The sequence below is a fragment of the Rhea pennata genome, chromosome 12 (genome assembly GCF_028389875.1).
Source record: "Rhea pennata isolate bPtePen1 chromosome 12, bPtePen1.pri, whole genome shotgun sequence".
NCBI classification, from domain to species: domain Eukaryota; kingdom Metazoa; phylum Chordata; class Aves; order Rheiformes; family Rheidae; genus Rhea; species Rhea pennata.
Window position 1 is genome coordinate 9,123,367 of NC_084674.1, and position 22,438 is coordinate 9,145,804.

A 22,438-nucleotide genomic window follows, 5' to 3' on the forward strand; every position below is an offset into this window, starting at 1 on the left:
ACATCATGAGGCAGAGGGAACTATGAGGACAATCTTGAAAATGCTTGAAATGAAGAAAGAATTCTCTTTTCAAAATATTTGTTAAGAAAAAAGACACTTTAAATGTTTCAAGCCTTTTCCCCATTCAAAGCGCCTTCAGCTTTAGTGTCAAGGCAATACATATTTCACCAAAGGACTCAAAGACTGAGGTATATCAGAAAAGTTATCATGAAGTATATTAATAAGTCCACAATTATATTGAAGAGTCAAGAATTGAAAAATCATACGGTAACAGAAGCAGAAGAGATTTTGCTTTTAAGAAATGAGTCAAAATTACTCTGAAAAATTAGAAATACTTCCATCCCCCAGGACAAACTCTTTCCCAGAGGTATACACTTGGGCTAATAAACTATTGCTTTTCAGTTGTCTTAATCAGTGTGTAGAAACATCTAATAACAAAACTAATCACAGTGAAAGGAACATTTTGATTCAAGATAAAAATTCACCAAAGATAAGCAAAGATGAAAAAATTCAGTCGACCTATGTTTTAATTATTAGATCCCTTAAGACCAGATATTGTTTAATGTGTTTTCTATTTATAGATTGTTCTATTTGCACCATCTCCAAAGCCTTAATCTACCTTTTATTAAGCTCTTTATAACCTTTCAGTGTTGATAAATGTGGGACTGGGGAAAAGGAGGAAAAAAACCCACAAGAATTGCAGTTTGTATTTTAGCGAACAGCATGAATGGTTCATGATGTTCTAACAAATGTCCCTTGATCTGTTAGGCACTTGCTCAAAACTAGGCATGCAAATTAAAGGCATGTTCTTAGCTTCAGATTTTCTTTCCTTTTACAGCACATCAAGTGACACGGCTCCAAAGGCAAATGACTGTCAAGGAATTTAGGAGATGTCTGCTGCCAGGTAAGTTGCACGATGCTGACATCTCTAACAAGTCGCATTTGTTTCCCTCCTACTCTATTTATGCCTTTCATTTCAGTGCTCTTATGCGGTCTTTGGCCGTGATTTTGCTACCATTACTGCAGTGATTAGACATAGGCTCGAGAGTGGGAAAGGCAGAAGCAATCCCCTTGGCTGGCAAGAAACGTTTGGCTACGCAGGCAAAGGCCGACACCAGCTGCCCGGCCAGGGCCCCACTGCCAGACCCACTCCATCGCCTTCCAGTTTTGAGGGTAACTGGGACATGTAGTAACAATTCTTCTTGTTTTATTTAAGTGTTTCAATTCAAAGAGTTTTGTAAGCCTAAAAAGGATTAAAATGTAGATTAAGCAGCAGAATATTTTGCTGCTATTTCTGGTAGTTTTGTCCCAGACAGTTGGTTTCAGATCTGTGGTTTCCCGTTGAGAACACACAAGTGTGAAGTGTTTGTTGATCCGTTTATTTATTTACCTCCTGGCTGATCATAACCATTTTGACAAAATATATAAATTGACTTGCTCTGTGTTGGTGTTTTTACACACTTCTCCATCAGTACCAAAGCGCCATTCCAGCTTCCCAGACGCTGTGCTCAGGTCTTTACCATTCCTGCACCCTCATTTTGGAGATTTGCTAAGGCGCTTTCACGCAATACCCAGGATGTCTGAAATGCCACCAACAAACTTCAGCAGCTTCAGCAGCTCTGTCAGCCAGACGAGAACGATACACACGGCCTATTTAGAAAAACTCTTTTTGAATAATTTATATCCAATGAACAATTTACATCACTCTTTAGGATGCTGGATAGGTTTGGCACGGATGCTCAGATATATCTACGATAGTTGCACTCGGTTACTCCAGGCAGCATTTAACCATTTATCTACAACACAGCTCAGCAAATCATCTATTTTTCCAAATCATGAATAAACACTGCATTTTGGAAAGCAAACAATTCCTAATCATTCTCACTAAGGAAGCAGCAAATGTAACAGCTTCCAGCGAGCAGGCAAACCCTTTAACATCAGTGCAAGATGTTCAGTGCAAAGCAGCTTCAGCTGGCTAACAAATGAGTCACTTTCCCCAGACAGACCTGTAGCAGAATTCAGTGCATTTAATCGATGCACTTTTATTTCAAAACATACTATCTCCCTCCAGTTTGACTAGACCAAAGGGATGCAGCATTTCCAGGAAAGAGCTAAGAAGGCACATGTGGCATGACACAGTAATTAAATGTTGATTCATGGAAATTGTGACACATTCCGGGGGACAGGTCCCAGGCTCCGAACAATGTTACACTTCTGTATTGCCCCCGTGTGATTATAGTAAGTTTGCTTACAATTTGCTGCTCATGCTTCTATTTGGATTCTGCAAAGGGCAGTTTGTTGTGCTGGGAACTTGTGACTTTACATCCTGCTTTAACTCGGAACCACTCAATTAATATTAAATTCCATTTATTATAAGAGCCTTTTTTCCACAAGCATTTTTTTCTACCCATACGACACTATCAGTAGCCTTCTCATTAATATTTATTTTCACAAAGCAACCGGCTTGATGTTAAGATCTCAGATGTAATTACTAACTTTAAAAGGGGAAAATATGTGAAGCCGAAAAGGTCAAAACGGAACACGAGCTATAACAGAAAATACCCAACTCATATGAATTTAACTCCTCCCTCATAGACACCAGAATAAGCACAACGTGGTTGACAGAGAGCAATAACGTTATTAACGATAAAGTTAATTCAGTCACTGGAAAAATGAGTGAGGTTGTGGGCACAACCCTGCCCAGGATCAGTAGCTGCTGGCTGGAGCACTAAGAGAAAATGGGCTCTGAAGATGGAGACCTGGCATGAACATTAAACCCTGGCCTAGGGGAACACAGGAAACATGCAGATGGTTTAAAGCTCTTTTTCCTTGACACCCTATCCCACACTCAGCGCACAGGGAATTGGGACACCCAGTTCTGGCTCGCCAGCGCAGAAATCTGCAGGAACAGCAAACACCATCTATGGATTGGAGGAGGAGAGGGCCGCAGACTGTTTATATGCTTAAAAAAGCTGGTTTAAAGCTCAGAGCTTCTCTTGCATTCCTTCGGTGCGAGGTGGCACTGCGAGGGGACAGAGAGGACACCCACGTGAAAGCTCAAATCCTGCAGACAACGCTGACAGCCATGGAAAACTCACAGTCCCAATAAAACGTGGGCTTTCCATTTCCCAATAGGCCTAACTGTGGCCTGCGTTACAAACGCTGGTGAAACGGGAGCATTTCTTCCAGGCCCAGCTGCTTCTCGTGCAGAACGCCGCTGCGAATGAGATTACGCATTCAGACACGGCGAGACAAAGCAGCTGCCGAGAACGTACATCAACTGCTGTGCTTCCTTGTCTTCTCTTAGCGTATTCTGTGCATCTCAAATAAAACCATGCTGCAGGGAGAACAGGTTTCTTTCTAGTAGTCCCTGCCTATTCTTTTAAATTATACTAGGGAACTTGCTCCATGTAGCTTTTCTGAGCGACACAAACAGTGATGCTGAACTCTAACCTTCCGCTATCAGAAAGAGCCAAATTAATTCCAGGCTGCACACCGGCACTGTTTTTTGAAAAGGCCCAAATTCTGCAAAAAACAGATGGAAACTAAACTTATAGGCCTTTAAAGATGTCAAGTATTTCCTCGCAGTGATGCTGTAAGAATCTTTCTGCTTCCCATCATTTTTTTTTATTAATCAGAGCACACATGGCAACTCTCTGTGCGGCACCACTCAGGGCTCACCCCATCAACATAAAACCTTGGGAAATTACCACCTCAGGTTTACCACTGGGATAACAATGCTTTTATACCTAGAATTAAAAAGATGAATTGTCACTGCCTGGTAAATCGATATGCAATTGCAGACATACCATTTGGTTGCCCCTTCCTTCCCAGATTGTTATAAACAGATTGTTGCCACACTGACTACAAGATCTGGCTCAGACACACAGAGGAAGGACTCCTATCGCATCGTTGTCACCTTCATGCTTTTGCTTTGAGAGCTACTTGAATTTTTAGATTTTCGAAGCACTGCCACAAAGCAGGTACTCCTCTGCAGGATCCTGCACTGGCAGCCAAACACGCTCGAGAGAACTGCAGATTGGCCAAATGAATCCTTATCGGCCCCCAAATCCTCATTTCTACCATCAAATTATGTAGAACAGAAAATTCTTCATCTTCCTATTTCTTGAAGCCATCTGTATGAGGACCTGAGTGAAGCTACTCTTCCTCCCCAAAGAGCTGAACTGGCGTTTCTAACATCAAGAAGGCAGAGTGGTTGTGAAGTGCCCAATCATCTCTGAAGAGACTTCAGGGATCTGGTGCCAGGTCCTTACTCAGAGATCACGGTCATTACCCAAAGCCTACAAGAGAGGGTTCTGCCCTACTGACTGTAGCCAAGTACTACACATAAGTCAGCTTAGCAATGATAAATGTCACGTTTACAATGGGGTTTGCAACATGAAAGTCCATAATTTGCTTTCCAGGGACCTGTGCTTGATTATCAGCAGAGTCAGAAGCATTCACTGAGGTCTAATGAATAGAATAACACATCATTTAAACAGAGACTAATATGTATGCAAATTAGAAAAAGTTAAAAATAACATTTCAACCGATAATTTCAGAAAATGCAGCCTGCATCCTTATGAAATATGAATGTTTCAATTCACCTCATATCTTCACATCTATGTTAGCTGTTTTGCATGTGAACAATAGGGTGCATCAAGCCCATTTTGATTTTTATATTTGAACTTGGACTTACAAAAAGAATTATATTGAAATTTGAATAATATGTATACTAATTAAATGCTGCATTTAATGACATAAATAAAGAGAAAGACCAACACAGGCTAATTTCCATTTGCATATTTTCTAATTACTGTATTTTCTTTGGAAAGCAGAAATTTTATTTTCACGGTCTTTTACTGTGAAAATAAAAACTTTTTAATTCTTCATTAAACTTTTTTATTCTTCATGACTGATCTCAAAAGAGATGCAATTGCTTTTCCTAGATACATTCAGTATTAAATATCACCAAAGGCAAACTATGGTGACTTGTGCAAGCAAATAAATTACCTAATAATTAATTGAGTTGTTCTGAAAAAGGAATTACTGTTAATAATGTTAAGGTATATGTGGCCCCATCAATATCACAAAGCATGTTCAGAGTTACTCTGACCGATGAAAACCAAATGTCCTTGATGCCTGAAAGGCCATTAATCTTCCACCCTGCGCCCCTCCCCCAAAAGACAGTACAAGGGTACAAGACAAGTGTATAGTCGTAAGGAGATCAGACATTAGCAGAAAACATGACTATCACTTCTATTATGTGAAGTCTATAGAAAAGCTCACTGAAGAATAAGCAAACTTCATGAAAAGCTTTTTTAGGCTGAAAGACTTGCTTGTACCTACGGTACCAAAGAAAGTGGTAAAAAATAGCCCATCAAAATGAAGATGAAATCAGTAATGATGTCAGAGGGAGGATAACATTGTTCTGCTGTTGGGTAAATGTTGGTCGTGAATAAAGCAGCCTAGACGCAGCCTTTACTCACGCCACTAACTTCTGCAGGCTCTGGAAAGCAAACTGCTGGGACCCCTTCACCCTCCGATGGAACTAAGTACCTTGAACGCTTCAAGAGTACGAACGGGAAGAGACAAACCATTCGGTAGACTTATGTCTTACGCTTCTGATCAGAAATCCCACATCCCCCAAATCCCCAAAATGACAGGTTTGAGGACTGTCTCCAGACCTATCACTTCATGCCTGTAATACCAGTCTGTAATACCCTATTACCAATGAATACTGGAATTTAGAAATCGTAGAAGACTCTGAAGACTAAATTATCACCACTTCTAGTTATGATGAACTCTTCATATGAGAAGAAGAGAGAAGTCTTCCTCGCCTTCAACACTGCTCGTCTGCAGCGATACTCGTCTGTAGCACGGCTGCCTGGGGAGCACTGCTGGGCCATGAGAGAAGAGGGCCTTCTTGGCTCTGGCTCCCCATCATGCTGAAATATATCCATTTTACTGATAGTTTGATCAAAGGGAGAATTAAAAATAAGTTTGAGCCTTCAGGGAATAAAGTATTTGTCACTGCTGAGGACTGACTGGATTTGTTTTTCCATTACAATTACTTTTAAAATGCAAAATTGGAGTAAAATTTTCCAACCAATGCAAAATTAGATTTATGTCTATTGTTTTCTAAATGCCACTGCGCAGGATATGTCAACATGCTTTTGCTCCATTTTGGAAAGGACAGTATTTCCAAACCAAGAAACAACCCATGAGATAGAAACCAGGCATGCTAACTGCTCCTGCTTTGGCTTAAAAATTAGAACTCATCTGTAAGTTAGTGGAGTGAAATACATGCCATTTGCAGTCATATAAGAAGTGTTTTCTTTTTATCAAACAAAATATATAACCTAGTGTTCTGCAACAAACTGAATAAATGCACAGATTTATAATATCTCAGATAAAATCACACGAGCAGTGAATTCTAAGTCACTGTTTCTTTTCTGAGTCGCACAGCTTGGTACTTTATTTTTAAAAAAGAAAAATGAAGTCCACTCTTGCTTGTTCTTGTTTTACTAGGCTGCTGATTCCTACTATTTATCCAACCAGTTAAGATTGTTGAATTGATTTAATATTTTTACCCTATAATTTTACACTCAGATCACATCCTGCTGTGAAATAGTTAGTGCTAATGTTAGTCCAAATGCTGCCGTGGGACTGAGAACAGCGCAGGGCCCTTCAATAGCTGTATTTTATGGTTACAGGAAGAGAGAAAAATCATAATTTATCTGGTTGCTGTGGTTAATTCATAGTTTCACAGTAGAAGTATACGGTTCCCTCAAGGTACATCTACTTGTATTTTAGGATATTTTATTCACAGTTCATCCAAGACATTTCTCTAGCTCTGAAACCTAACAATTTGTGAGGCACGATCTACTACAGCGATACCTGTGCACACTCTAACATCTGGTCTTATATACTAAGAATATTATATAGAGTATATAAACTAACAACAGATCAATACAAAACATATGAACTAGCAACAGATCAAACAACAACGGGTTAACTCTTTCTTAGAGCTAAAGGGGCACAGAAAAGGAATGCATCCTGCTTTCTTTTAAAATATTCTTACGCTTGATTTTTTTTTCAAGTTGATTTAATTCCACAAAAAGCATGTTTATAAAAGTTTCTCTTTTTAAATAGCCCATCATAGTTCTAAAAGCCACAGTTAAAAACATTCTAAAGTTGTTAAAAAAAAATGTTTTGTCTAAAATAGCTTAAAAAACAACTAACATGACCATGAGAAGCGAATGCTTACGGGGGTGCAGATCAGAAATGCATACGCCTTCTGGTGTACTGTTTCTCAACACTTACAAACGGCTTCTTAACGGAGCCTAACTATAGCATGTGGATATTTTTAAAATACTGGTTCAGAATACAGGTAAAATACTGCCTTTAATCCAGTTATTGCCCAGATAAAACCTGTCTCTTTTTTTTTTTTTCAAGACCTCACCACTACAGCAGCACCGGGGAAAGCATTAAGCACCTGGAATCAATCCATTTAGTTAATTAAACAGAGATTTCATTGTGCCACAGACACTTCCTGGCCAGACCTGAACTGCCCTCATCTCTGCCCTTCTCTGCTGTCTTCCCAAAAGAAGGCGCATCTGCAAACCTTGGGGAAATGTCATTACACACTACTTATACAGAAGGAGCGTAACAACAGTATTTTCCAACTTGCTATCAAGAATTTTACCTTAAACTTGATTCCCTTCAATGAATGAGATGGCCTGTGTGGGCCTGTAGGTAAAGTATACCCTAAATGTCTCGGCTGTCACAGGACATACTTAAAAATATATACACATTTTATTGGAGAATTCAAGGACACCTACATGTTATGAGGAATTTTAGTGCTCTACAACCAAAGCGTGCATTCTCCTGCTATTTGACATACGATTACATGCTTGACATCTTTTTAAAAAAAGGTGATGCAGATCTGGGCTCCCACTGAGTTCAATGGTCATGTCCATAAAAGTGCCTGCAGAAAAGCCGTTTGCACAAATGATGCACATGGTGCAAACATCCCAGCGGCTGAGGACGACACATGGTCTCAGAGGAAGATTTCTTGTTTAAAGGTACTGTTAAAAATAAACACAATCCAGCAAGCAGCAGGGTTGTCTTCACTGTGATGGGTGCTCTGTCTGAGGCTTCACAGATGAGAGCTCCTCCAGCACTCACCATTCCCATCTCCTTTGCAAGAAACAGTTTCACATAACAGCATCTGCAGGGATTGCTAGATGCTGTCACACTAGTTGCTTGCTCACAGGATCCCTTCCCTTGTCACCAGGGCTGTCCTTGGGCTGGCACTCACTGCAGATGACGGCAGTACTGACATGGGCAATACTGACGGTGCCTTAGGTAACACCCAATGGGGGTTAAAAACAGCAACTGTACCAATGCCTGCTTGCTTTCTTCTTTTAAACTTCAAAACCTTGTGATACTCTTGACTCTTCCCCGCTTTCAGGCTCTTTGCTGCAGGAGAACAGATGGAAAAAACTCCTCAGACTTTTTTTCCATCAGCCTGTGGGTTTTCTGGCACAGGTGTTCTCCGTAAGCCACCTTTGCAGTTTTCCTCCTTGCCCATTTACATCTTCCTTTTCACTCTCTGCAATGCTACAGCCCTCCCTCTCTCCCCCCACCCCGCTTCTTAGATGTGTTCTTTTATCTGCTGCATGTTACTTATGTTAAATGTGAAGCATTTCAATTGTGTCTTTTCCAGCCTTCTAATTTGTGATTCACAGGACAATTTATCACATTGCTCCATTCCTCTTCTTTTCTCACACTTGCATGTGCACTTTAAAGCGCGCACTGCAGCACTGGGGAGAAGAGTCCTCCCTGCTCCCGTATGGGATCAACGACCTCGACGACGTTGCTGACAAAGGGCCGGTTAACCTGCTTTTAGAACCTAGAAATGGTGGAAGTTCTGTAGTCCACTATTTTTACGGTCTTTCTTACCATTTTTCTAACGTCAAACCTAAATCTCTCTCACTGCCATTTAAGCTCAAGACTCTTCATCCTAACCATGGTGGATGCGGAAAATCATTTATTCCTTGCAGATCCCTTTCACGTATTACAGTATTTGTTTTTCATCTCAGCTAACAACCCTGTCTGCCCACCTTCCTCACAGAAAAGGTGTATCGCACAAGAACCACCATAGTCCTAACTTAGTTTCACCCAGAGAGACATCAGCCTGCTATAAATCTAGATTTACTTTTCATTTACAGAAGGACAGAAGGGAACATGCTTCATGAAATTCAGAGAGAGATTGGACATGCATGGACGTAAGAAACTGGCTTTGGGTACCTTGCAAAAAGAAACCTGTTATTGCAATTGCACACTCTTGAGAAACTGCTTGAGACGGCACAGGTTCTTCAGCCATGTGGACTCAAATTTAGAAGGCAAAGGTCTGATTAAACTGATACCAGTTATTCAGGAGTCATCAATGGGACTGCTCAGATTTAAACCTGAAGCAAAATGCAACCTGTGCTGTGTCCTTGGAATGGGACATTCCTGGGCCAAAATGTGCTTACTGAGTTTCTGATCTTGCTCCTGATGCTGTATAATTAGGATTAAAGTTTGCTGAGTTTTGTAGATTTCCAGCTAGCTTTGGAAATGACCACTGATTCGATTTAAGCTTTGCAAAACCCTTTCCTATTTCTTTCCCTTCTTCTTGCTTATGACAGAATTTGTTTGCTTTTAAAGAAGCAGCTCACTAGCAGCCTCACCAGAGGAATCCGAAATCTCACTGAGTTCTCATTTGCAAGGAAAAGTAAAAAGAGTGTTAATTAAAGAAAAGTAAAAGTAACAGGCACATAATGAGAACATGCCCCCCTCCACAATCTAGCTCTGAACAGATCATCCAGCATGCTTAAAAAGCAACTTTCCATCTGCAAATCTCTCTCTCTTTTTTGTCTAATGAGCATGAGTTAGTCTGTTCAAAAGCCCAAATGGGCATCTCAGGGCCAATTCAGCAGCAGGGGGCCCGTTACTATAACAACTGACAACTCCTGCGATTTCTGAAAGGCCCTTAGAGTAGCCAGCGGGGAAATGGTTATTGAGCAAGAAGTTGCAAAGGAATGGCCGCGCGAGGTGCGGGGTCCCGGCCCCTCCGGCGCACGGCCGCGCTCGCCCGGGGCAATTCAGGCCGAGCGCAGGGAGATGCAGCGCACGAAAGGGGCCGGACCTCTATCTCCAGCACCAGCAAAATCAAATACAACCGGAGTCTTTTGCAATAAATGCAGATGCGCTTTTCCTGCACTGCCTAGGTTGAGGCAGGGAGATGAGAGCTGCAAACCAGGCGGCCCCCCGAGCTGCCCGCTCGTCAGCGGCCTCCAGCCCCAGCACCGTCCTGCGGAGGCCACTTCTCATCCTACACAGCTGGAGGCGGCTGCTCCAGGAGGGAAACGACGGCATGCCCCATTCTGCACGGCCAGATCCGGTCGCTAAAACCTCAGAAAGGAGCTGGAAGGGGTTTCCGGCACACCATCTCCTCCCTGCTTCCCCTTGCTTGCCTGCGGCATCGCTAATTCTGTTTAAATCAGGCTTCTCTCTCTCTCTCTCTCTCTCTTTTATTTTTAACATGGATTATTTCCCAATCTGGTTCATCACACAGCTGTACTACTTTTGCATTATATCATTAGCAATGTTCCTTTTTCATACAGTACAGTAGATGACCACCACATTGTATCCTCATAAAATAAAACCTAGACATAAGTTCAAATAAGAGTCCTGGAGCTTTTTCCAACCTGCTACAGGCAGAAGTTCTCCTCTTTTTTCTTTTTTTCCAATGGAGTTTTAACACTGTCTTACCTATGGAACAGTGAAAGTTCAACAGAATTTAACACCAAACGGCAGTTCTCCACGGCATGGTTATTCGAAATGATAACTACAGTAGACCATGGTCTTACATCGCAGCCTTCAATTCCAAAATGATTTACAAATACAGTTGATCTGCCTTGTTCAGTGCTATTTTACCAGTGACTGAGCACAAATGCTGAAACACTGAACACCTGAGCTTGCTCCCGGTGAGGTCCCACCAGTGTGTTCAACAACAATACCAGCGAACCGCAAGTGGCTTGGTCCAGGGTCACGCGGAAATCAGTGACCGAGTCTGAAAAAGACCCTGTATCTCCTGGTACTCAGTGTCACTTTTTTTGCACAGAAAGGCACTGCCTGAGAAGTACAAGGCTCTGTCACAGGACCTGTCCCAAGGAATCTGTTCAGTTTAATAGGATGCTTGAAAAAACTAAGAAAACTAAGAAAATTCTTATCCTCTATTAAATTTAGGCTTTTCCTAAGGAAGTTTAGTGGTGTCTTTTCCCCAAGCTGTCTCAAATACACACATGACTATAAACAAGCAGTGTAAGCTTGCTTGCTCTTTGAAAGGCAGCAGCTGTGTTGTTCCAAAAATCCCTCCTGAATGTAAACATATTAGCACTGTATAAACAGCTTGATTTAATAAGAAATGCAATACAATATACCCGCTTTGTCTTTGGGATCACAACGTTGATGGTGGTAATAATTCAGAGGTGAATTATGGTATCCACTGAAAAGAAAGAGACAGAAAACTCTCCAGCTATAGTTGTGAATTAATTTCTTCCTCTTAGCTGAAAATGAGAAATGGCTATAATTTAGTTCCCATTTAAAAGTTGCTGTTGGCTAAACTCTAAAATCTTAATTGCTTCTTAATATTCTCTGCTTATTTTCCCCTTTGAAACCACAGTCTATAGCATTGTACTGTTTATATTAAAAACTGGAATGGAAAACAGAGCAAAAGGTCACCAGTCACTCTTAAAATACTGTTTTTTTCGAAAATGGTAGAACTTAAGGTATGTCTAAGCATTTTAGTTCATTTCCAAACTCTGCTCACCCTCTTGCATCTCTGTGAAAAAGAAAGTGGTGCTGACTCTGGTTTTTCTTTATAGTCCCAATACTCAGGACTTATTTAATCTGCAGCAGAGTACAGTGGAAGTCCTAGAAAAGACATGTTTCAAGCCACAGGATGGCACAGCATGTTACAGGAACTTGCCTTGTTTAAAAAAACTGAAGTCGCACTCAGTCTCTAAATAGTTCGGAGGTCACTACCAAATACATTCTGCAGTCCTCAAAGCTCATAGAAAAGGCAGTGAGCATAATAGTGGCAAAGTCTGCAGACAATACAAGTCAAATCTTCAACTGACCTTGAAGAATCGCAGAAGGATCTCATGATACTGAGAGTCTGGGTGATAAAATCATAGATGCAAAACAAATGCCTAGAAATGCAAAAATAATGTGCTTGGGAAATTGCGGCTTACAATATACACATTCTAAGGGACTCTTAGATGAGCTATAGAGCTCCTGAAAAGGATCCTAAAATTACAGTGAACTGTTCTCTGAAAGACTCTGTGGTTGACCCAAACCCACACAAGTTCAGTAACTACTACTGAAGGAATGAAAGCAGAAAAAGAAAAAATGTTATGACACTGTAGAAATCCATGGTGGATCTACATGTTGAATAATCAATAAGGATCTAGTTCCCCACATTTTCTGTCTGGTAGGACTCAAATTCTCTGCCTAGACTAGACGCTAGAAAGAGAAATCAGTTCCGGGTGCTGGGACTCCTGGGAGCACCAGCCCCTTCACCGTGCCCACAACCACTCCAGCACCAGTCAGACCTATTTTTTTTTTCAAGTGGTATCAAAGACAGTCAGCAGCAGACTGTTAAACTACAGACACTGTTGTCCTTCCTGCCGGAGAGCCAGCATTCATAACCAGCACCAGTGTGCTTTATGGCTCCTGGTCATCCCACGCGTGTTTGATGGTGCTCTGTCCTCCGTGCAATTTTTGTAGCCTCATTATGCCGACCTAGTTTATTCTCCAATCTACCAACTTAACATCACATAGCCCTCTTTGCACAGAAGTGTCATTAAAGGCACATCAAACTCAGGAAACTTTATTAGGAAGGTAATCCAGATGCTTGCCTCCCAAGTTCCTATTCTTTTTCATTACTGAGATGGTCACAGTGGCAAAAAGAAGGAAGTGACCCTTCCACTTAAAGATCAGGTGGTAAAAAGAAGGAAGTGACCCTTCCACTTAAAGATCAGTTGTATTCCCTTGCCATTTGTCCGGGACCCAAACAGAAAAGGGACCGAGCATAGCAAATTACCTCTGCAAATCAGGGAGTCTTATTCAAAAGTGGGACAAACCATTCCCATGCATCTTCAAGGAGTCTCTAAGGAACACAGCATGGAAGCTCAACAGCTAGAGACAGGAAAAGCTCCATCAAACAGCCATTGCTTCCTATTACTCTCCTTTTCAAATAAAAGCAACTAAAAATGAAGCTTCCTTACAACAAGACATCATCACAGAACTTATTTCATTATGATGACACAGAGCGAGAGTCCCTGAGGATTAGAACAGAGACAAACATTTTGCCAAACCTGCACGAGCAGCCCCCCTACCTCCTGATGTCAGTCCCTGGGTAGCAGGGCACTGATGCAAAGCAAACAAGCAGAAGGCTTCGCTCTGCTTCATTGTTCTATTTATGTCACCTCTGTTCTCAAATCATCTAATCCCACAATCGCTCAAAAACACAAAAGCGAACGTATCATTTGTTTTACCCTCAAAACGTACTGCCAACGGGTAACCCATGTCTCCTCTGTGTTTCCTAGTTCTCTGGGTTATGTTTTTTAATGCTTTTTCTCACACCAGAACAAAGAACTGCTGTGCAAGAAAAGACCACTTGGTCCAGCACGCCTGTCCCCTTGGGGGTTATCTTTTCATAACAAGTGTTTCTCCGCTGTGCACTTCAATACCATATTTCTCTCACTGAAAAATCTGTCTCAAACTTGTTTTCATGCTATTTACTTTGATGGTGTTATTCAGCAAATTATTCCATATGTTGCCCATTACGTTTTAACACCTGAAGCTAAGCATTTCCTTCCGAAAATCCAGATCACCATTCCTTTCAAACTAGTAAATCAGACTCTGGGGTGTTTGAAGACTCCCCCCTCCCCTTCCCCCCCCCCTTTCCCTTAATGCTTTTTCCTTTCCTTAGAACACTCACAGAGGTAAACATTTTATTTTTCCTAAGGAAAGGTAACCAAACAGAAAAGGGCACACAAAATACTGTGTTATCACTTCAGTGACATAGTTTGTACGACATGCAATGTTACTGTGGATGATTTGTGTTCTAGTTCTTTGTTGATTTATCCTAAAACACAGTTTGACTTTTTTCTTGCAGTCTTTCTGTTCGAAGATTTTCAGAACTGTGAAGCTAGAAAAGGTAGATTACTTCGAAGCCAGTACACATGTACCCTCAGGTTTGTTGTTCCTTAATTTGTTGCTTTGCATTTATCAAAAACCCCTTTGACTGTTACATGACATACTTTCTTGTCTATCTTCATTTTCAATCTCCCTATTTTTTTATTATCAGTTCCACATAGAAAATTGACCCACTGCTGTCCTGGTTATTAACGCCAATGTTCATAATTTTACCAAAACTATTGAGGAATGTTAACCACTCATGCAAAGTAGGGAGAACAGATAAAACCCAAATACCGTCTTTCTGCAATATACCAAAGATTACAAAAAAAAATGTAATTTGGTTTCAGTTAAGGTATTTTTTCATGCGTCCTCCTTCATTTATGTACTTGTTGTTATTAAACAAATAAAAGTTTTATGAGGTGGATACTTAGGAATTTTAAAGATAAAAAGCATTTATCTTTAATTAACAAATCTTAATTTTATATACTAGTAATGTTATGATCTATAATAAAAATCAATATTTACCAAAAATTACAGTCTCTAAGTTTTGGTCACTAAGCAAGTACTTTCCAACTTTTAACATTCTTTCCTTTTAACCACAGTATTGTTACTTAAGTGAATCAAGTAAAGCCAGTTTTCCAATTATTTCTTGAGCCATTAGTGAAAATGCAGGAAATGTAAATGTTTTCCAAATAACGAATTGTATCAACATTCTTCTTGTAATTGCCATTAGCATTTTGTTTATCTCAAAAACCTTTCCTCCCTAGAAGAGCTTTTTGTATCAATGCATGACAAACCTTACCAACCCTGCATTACAGTGCTTCAGGATATCCCACATACTTCAACGACTTGCCTGGTGTGAATGTGAACAAGTTTAGTTCTTTGAATGAGGAAAAAACGGGAGAACCTTCAGAAGAAAGGTATATTGATGGAGAAGGTACTACAATGGGATTTTCAAAATATTTTAATTTTAATTTTAATTTTTAAATTCATCTTTTATGTAAGTATCACCGCAATTCTATTCATTGCATTACCATAATGATGTTAATTACTTGCAAATGTTAATAGAAATGATCTTCACATAAGTATTGTCATCTATTTATTAATATTCTTTTGAACGTTCCCAGATTCAACAATTCAGCCAACTGTCAGAAAAAAGGGTGTCTTTAAAAATAAAATTTAATTGCTTCTATAAAGATGATGATCAATGGACTGCTGTTTCTAATCAAAGCTACTTCTGTGTCCTGTCTAATCAGATTTTGAAATAATTCCTAAATGGTCACTATTGTAGGAGGCTAATCCTTGGTAAATTTTCACTATCAGACAAACGAGGTAGCATCGGGTTCTGGTTAAGGCATATGAAGGTGTTTCAGGTTTTAACTTAGCCTAAATCAAAGTGAGATGGATTTGTTGATGCTAACCCTAGACTCCACACGAAACTGAAACCATGTTTGGTAGAAATGAAGGCATCTCTTCAGAAGTGGCAATCTTTATTTTCATGCCATGGTAGGCATGAAACTACTAAACACTTCACCAATGTTAAAGAACTCCTGCTTAGAGTACTGCGATATAATGCGAGGCAAGGTTATCCCCCTTTCGTAGAAGTACAGTCAAAGCAAGAAAGCGAACTCATTACAACGACACAGGGAGCTATAGCAAAGCCATACACGGAACAAAGTCCACTTTTCCGGGCTTTTCTCCCATGACCACCTTTCCTGAAGGTCAAGTAAAAGATATTTTCCACAGCTATTTAAAAAGGGCTAATTGTAGAAACATTTGTCTGCATTACAGCTGGCTCTACCAGTGCTATTAACCTCATTTTCATGACACAAAAATCAGTATCTGAGACAGCTGAATAGTTAACCAATACTGCTGTCTCAGCACCTGGAGAGATATCTAATGCATCTATCATGATAACATTAAATAAAACAAAAAAATACAGGGCCGTATTAAAAAAAAAATCCCAGATGTGTTTTAAATCATGATCAGTTCCCCATCCGCAGAAAACAGGCTCACCTCCAGTAAACAAGCACAGCAATCAGAAGAATGAGGCACACGAAGGTCAGTGCTGAGACCACAATAAGCGGGATGATCCATTCCATTTTACCAGTAGAAGGTCTCGTGGCCATGCTGGAGCTGTTCTTGTCAGCTGTGTATTAAACACATAATAAAAATAATCACTAAATGGAAAAAAAGAATTATGTATGGAAGATGTGTAAGCAAAACAAAATAATTTGTCCATTTTACATGATATGAGTAAACACTTGGAGCAAAGACCTTATAATTGCAGGGTGGGACTCCATTTTTCTTTCGTCTGAGACATTAGAGAGTAAAAGTATGGCATGTAATACCACATATGGTTTGGATTTTACCACTGCCCATAATTACAGTCTCATATACAATTTCATGACTCTGTCGTCCAAGCACCTATTATCAGATGTGGAGTACCCCACTGAGTCATTCCACTACAACAACAAAGTAAACGCTTTTCTCAGTCATCAGTGCTTGCAGGTAAATGCACTCTATTTCTCAGCACTACAGGACAGCTCTGTTTGCAAAGCTCAGTGTCATAGTTTTCTTCAAAAATAAATTTCTTAGTAACTCTTAAAATAAAAAAGAACTTCAACATGTTGAGTGTCATGTCACGTCTTCTGCTAAATTGTTACAATCTGGTGAGTTACTGCATATGAAAGCACTTTTTGGCATACGGATTGTCAAGATGGATGGATGGATGGATAGTATGTGCTCTAACTGACAGAAGAAATCATTACTCTGCAGGTTTTGAACAAAATTAAAGTATGGTCAATATCCTGAGGAGTAACTCCATTTCACTACTTGCATGACTCCTACCACTATGTTAAAATTACTGTGTCATACATAAGATTAATGTCTAGAGGTTCTTCAGTATTGGACCCCATCAAAGTAGACATTGTATCTACATTTTTTTTTCAAAAGAGATCTCATCTGTGGAAATTCATGTAGACTTCAAGAGTAAAAGCTTTTAGACAGAAAGGTAAAAGAGAAATACAGAAGTAAATTCTGCATTTCATTCATGTTACCTAACAAACAGGTGGTAGTTGTTCAATACCTCTCACAGGATGTAATGGGAAAGGATTTGTGTAAACAGCTTCAGATCTGAACAAAGATAGAAGTGTACACACTTGATTTCTACTTATTAGCGCATGTGAGTCTTGCCATACCAATGTGCTTCCTTGTCCTCGTTCTGTATTGTATTATCATATCTTCTGAAACTCCTGCAAATCCAACCATAAGAACGTAATTGCCTTTTCACCGTAGGCAGGCAAAACACAGATAATTGGAAGTCACCAGATGTCACATAATATGAAGTCATACTCTATTTTAATAGCATTTAGATTATACTCCTCCATAGGCTGGAGTAAAATTCAACTAACATGGAAGTAAAGGTTAATTGTAAATGCTTTTGCCTGACTGCTGAAAACGGAGCAAGGCTACAGGCTGCTGCAAGCCCAGCAAGAAATCTTTCTAGTTTTAAGAACTAGGCTGATGGAGGTAATGCCCTTTAGTAAGCAGCCTAAATGAGGTGCTAATCAGAGGGCTGTTTGGGAGAAGGGAACGTGCACTGAGTATAGAACTGATCAAAAGATGAGTAGCCAGTTATCTCCAACTTCAGTAAAAAAGGCTACTGAGGTTAGCGGCAGTGCAAACTTTGCAGAATAGGCATATCATACTTAGAGTACATAGCAAGCCTTCACAGCATACTAATAACAGCCAACACACCATTTTTAAGACAGGTCTTTGATTTCCTTGACTAGCAAAGAGTAAGGAAAAGAACAGGCTCAAAATTAGAACAAAAGCTTATTGTCTGTGTTTGCAAAACTTGCAGAAATCATAAGCCCTGAGGCATCAGTTTTTATCAGTGCATTTCAAATCATTTAATCGGATGAAAAAATTAAGCTGGTGAAGTAAGTGTTATTAATCAGAGTGGTAAAAGGGTCAAAGCAAAACCACACAATGCAATAAAACTTACTAGGGCAGCCAAACAGTCCCACCATACAGAACAGATGTGCCCCCATACATCTGTTACGGTATTGCTTCGTATCTCTCCAAGGACTGTATTCTATTCAGTTTCACCTCCACAGATTTCAACACAAAAACATATGTTTCCAGTTGCATGGAAAGAAAATTAAATTCCACTGTAAGCACAGCATGGGCTACAGTCCCTATACACACTATTACATTCTGCAATGCTCACGATGCTCCCCTTAGCCTGCTGTGGAGAACGTGCTTATCCAAGCCTGCCAACTCCATATACCACAGATGTGAGGATAAGGAAGTGCTCAGTAAGTTGAGTGCCAGAACAGCAAATGCCTTTCATGTATGCTGACAGCTGACCCTGAAATTCCAGTTGGGAATGGCCAAGCAGTGACATGCCTCAGAAAAAAAGATACCATTCCTGTACTGGCTAGGAAGAGAAAGTCTTAGGTGTTTTTCTCTGCTTAAGAAAAGTGTTTAGAGACCTTAACCAAACCAATGCCAATGAATGTTGTACTACATTGACAGTCGAGGATGGAAGAACACAGCGGTGCATCTGGACTGCTGCTGGGTGTCTCCTGAGCTCCACAGCAGAAGAGCCTAAGAAAGGCAGCGCTCTGGTTAAGAAGAAAGAGCCGAAAAAAACACATACACACAAAAGATAGAACTGGGCCTTTATATCTTCCTGTACTTGTACATGAAAAGATATTGTAAAATCAGAAATAATCAGCATTGCACTCTCTTTACCAAACCAAAAATGTTAAGCCTCAGTAGCGCCAATGGCATATCCTTGTAACTGTCTATGGTGGCCAGTACTGTGGCATAAAAATGCTTTAAAAATGGACTAGGAAACTTCAGCTTTGCTAAAAAATGTAAAGTTTCCAGTGGCATATGCCATTATTGAATTAATTCAGTTTGCCTTTTATTGGCTTGGAATTCATCCTTGTAGGAAGGAATAAACATGATTACAACATATCTGTTTCAGGAGGTCCCATATGACAAGTTCCAGTGTTGCTAAATTCACTCTTGGAAAAATCCATACCTATCATTTTTCCCATCTAGTTCAATTCCTGGCCCCAAGAATATTAGAGACCACTGGCACAGCGAGGGGTGCTTTGGCAGTGAAACTCATGAACAAAGATCAGGGCACAAAAGAGGCACCCAAAAACCACAGAAATCTACCGTTTTGCTTGGTAATTTGGCTCCTGAGAACAGAAGCCTGTTTATTTCCCATAAGTAACACTGCTTGCTATAATAAGCAATGGTAGCTTTTTACTTTGAAACTTCCCTTTATCACCCCTTCACATTGCACAAGCCGCCTGTACAAAGTTCTGTTTGTTGTACCATTAGAGACACGGACAACCACCATGGCAGTACAAATGCTGCGAATGCCAGAAGCAAATCCCCTCTGCAGAGCCGTCTCGGAGAGCCGGCCATTTGGAGGAATGGCACCTGCTCATCTTTGCTTGAGTAAATGAAATTACAGACTGACAAAAAGCTATCAATTAATTCTGAAAATTAATGCCGGTCATACTATTTAACTATGAAAAGGCAAAATTTTTTTTTCCTTTTGTTTTCCTTTTCTATAAAATGGTATCACCTTTGACACAAGTTGACATCAGTTTGCAGCCATTTCCTCCCTACTTCTTCAAAGGCATTTCTGCAGCACTCGTACTTAGCGGTTGTACACAACTAAGCATGGCTTTTCACTGTTTCATAAACAGATGCCAATAATGTTTAATCCTGGTGTCAGATAACTGAGATTCGCACTGTTTACACAACCCAAACCTTCTCAATAATCCAGTCCTTTTATTTACAAGCCGCTCTGCTGTTTGTTCTGAAGTTGTCACGCGAAGCGGCTCAAGCACCACATGAAAACACAGCTTAATAATCCTTGCCATGTATGCAGAAAGAAAGAATTACACAGATGTTTAATTATCTTAACGAGGTTATCCCCCAAAGGCTTTTGTAACCTCAGACCTGGCGAAGATGGTTCTAAAAACCAAAATTCACTCCTGGTTGAAGGCATATACCGGGCCTGGAATTTACCATGTGTATCATGACCTGCCTACAAAGCCTCTCCTGGGAGAAAGGCAGCACGAGCGGGGAAGTGGTGAGGGATGAGGGGACCCAGCCGAAGCCTGGATCAAACCCACATCTCTGTTGCTCGTCGTCCCAGCTCGAGGCCCGGGTGAAAGCCACAACTGGAAACACGCTCCTTTGCTCACACGCATGCAGGAAGCACATTCACCCGTTCGTTACCCCCAACCAAACAAAGCGTCTGCTTAACCGTCCGGCACAGCAAACCGAAATTCCACCGGGTAATATCTGCTCCAGCCTGTTAAAACTGAACCATGCTGATTTTCTTTTTTCTTTTTTTCCCTTTTCTTTTTTTTCTTTCCTTTTTTTTTTTTTTTTTTTTCCTTTTGGTAGAGCACCATTTTAATGGCCGTTTTTCTAATTTTCAGGTTTCAGAGGCCCAGACAATGCTGAGCAGCTGCATGTGTAACAGTTGCAGATCAAAGATACAATTAGCCTAATGCGGGCAACAAAACAGAGAAAGGGATGAGCAGGAAAATGAAAGAAGGGAATGCAAGCAAGCGCTCAGCGGCAGAAGAAAATCATTAGTGCTGGCCAATACCACCAGACAAGGAGAGGCCAACACCATTTGGAAAATAATGACATGGCCTCCGGAGAGGTGTGTGTATGTGCCTGTGAAATAAGCACTAAAAGAAAATGAGCCTTGCTGTACTAATTGGCCTCGCACTTTCCCCATAAATTCTCATGTGTTCCCTGTTCTCCTCTAATCATCCACGCTCATGAGTACTTCTCCGTTCAGTTATCTCCTTACAACTGCTAATTTGATGCTCTATAATTAATTTTACAAGTGTACATTGTTATGAAACAATTTTCTACTTTTTAAAACAATTAAACTTTCTCCTCGCAAAAACATTTTTGAAACCCTGACAGCTTTTTTAAAAAAATGCCTTCCTGGAGAAACAATGCATCCAAAAAAGTTTCTGCCCTCTATGAGACTTAATAAGCTGCAGCAGTTTCCTTCTGCTCATTTTGGAAGTGACCTTTACCTTACCTGTCCCAATGCTCATGAATGATTTTAAGTATTTTCAGCAATGGCCTCTCAGCTTTGTGAATCGTTGCCCCAATTTCAGGCTCGCCTTGTTGTGAAAAACTCACAGGAGGCCCTTGCTCACAGGAGGAGGTCTTGCTTATACCTGGAGTTTCTCTGAAGTCAGCTACTTGCATGAGCGACATTTGGTCTGCTTGTGTGAATAATAAGTTTCCACATTACTCTGCAAAAATTAAGCTGAAGGAATTGCTCTTAAGGTTCGTTCTGGTGTTTGGTTGACAGCCACTGCTACAGGCATTGGTTTTGCTGGCAGGTGTCTTCAGCAGACTAGGCCCAGCCCTGGGGCAAGCTCCTTCTCCGGCATTCACTCCGGCAGTACTCCCACCAGGCCTTACTCAGGCCAATTTAATATAGCATTTAGGCAAATCCCTTGTAAGGCAGATCTCAGCAAGCTGCCGCTGGTGCCTGGGTGGTAAAGATGCAAAGAGGAGAAGGATTTCCCTGAAGAGACTTGGAAGCACAAGATCCTCACATCTGGTACAGAGCGATCCAGACAAGAAGCCTCTTCCCCTAAAGCCTCTAAGAAAAAAACTCCAAGTGTTCCCAGGCAGAGCTGAAAAAAATGCACCCTTCCCAATGATGGGACAAGAAGTCATCAGGTTTGTGAACAACCTAACTTTTCCCACCTGGATGTCAAGGAGAGCAAATGAAACTCTGCCCTGGGGGAAATGGCACAAACAGGCCCTTCTTAGTCTCTGAATTCCCTCCCCTAGCCCCTTTGCCTTCAAGCTCAATAAACTGATAGACCTGGAAGAGTCTGTGAAGCTGAAAATAAGCTACAGTTTCTTCCTTGTATACCAGGTGCACCTCCAGAGATACAGCCAAGATGTAACTATGACCAGCTTGGGTTAAACAAGTAGCCCTTTTGCTTATGCTTTGACCCTGCCAACATGTGCAGGTCACTTTAGATTTCACTTCCCATACATGGGAGCCTGATTTATTTGACACAATGATCTTATGAAGCTGTCCTCTGTCCACGCAAGCATGGAAAAACCTCATTGCAGCGGACTCTGGTCCTTT

General features: G+C 40.7%; 1 protein-coding gene across 1 annotated transcript in view; it reads right to left on the bottom strand.

Moving 5' to 3' along the window:
* The window catches only part of PTPRG (protein tyrosine phosphatase receptor type G), a 404,579-nt gene that overhangs the window by 51,198 nt on the left and 330,943 nt on the right, over window positions 1-22,438 (bottom strand). The window contains exon 13 of the mRNA XM_062585127.1: window positions 16,273-16,405. Within this exon, the coding sequence (XP_062441111.1) occupies window positions 16,273-16,405 (133 nt within the window). The remainder of the gene's footprint in view (window positions 1-16,272; window positions 16,406-22,438) is intronic.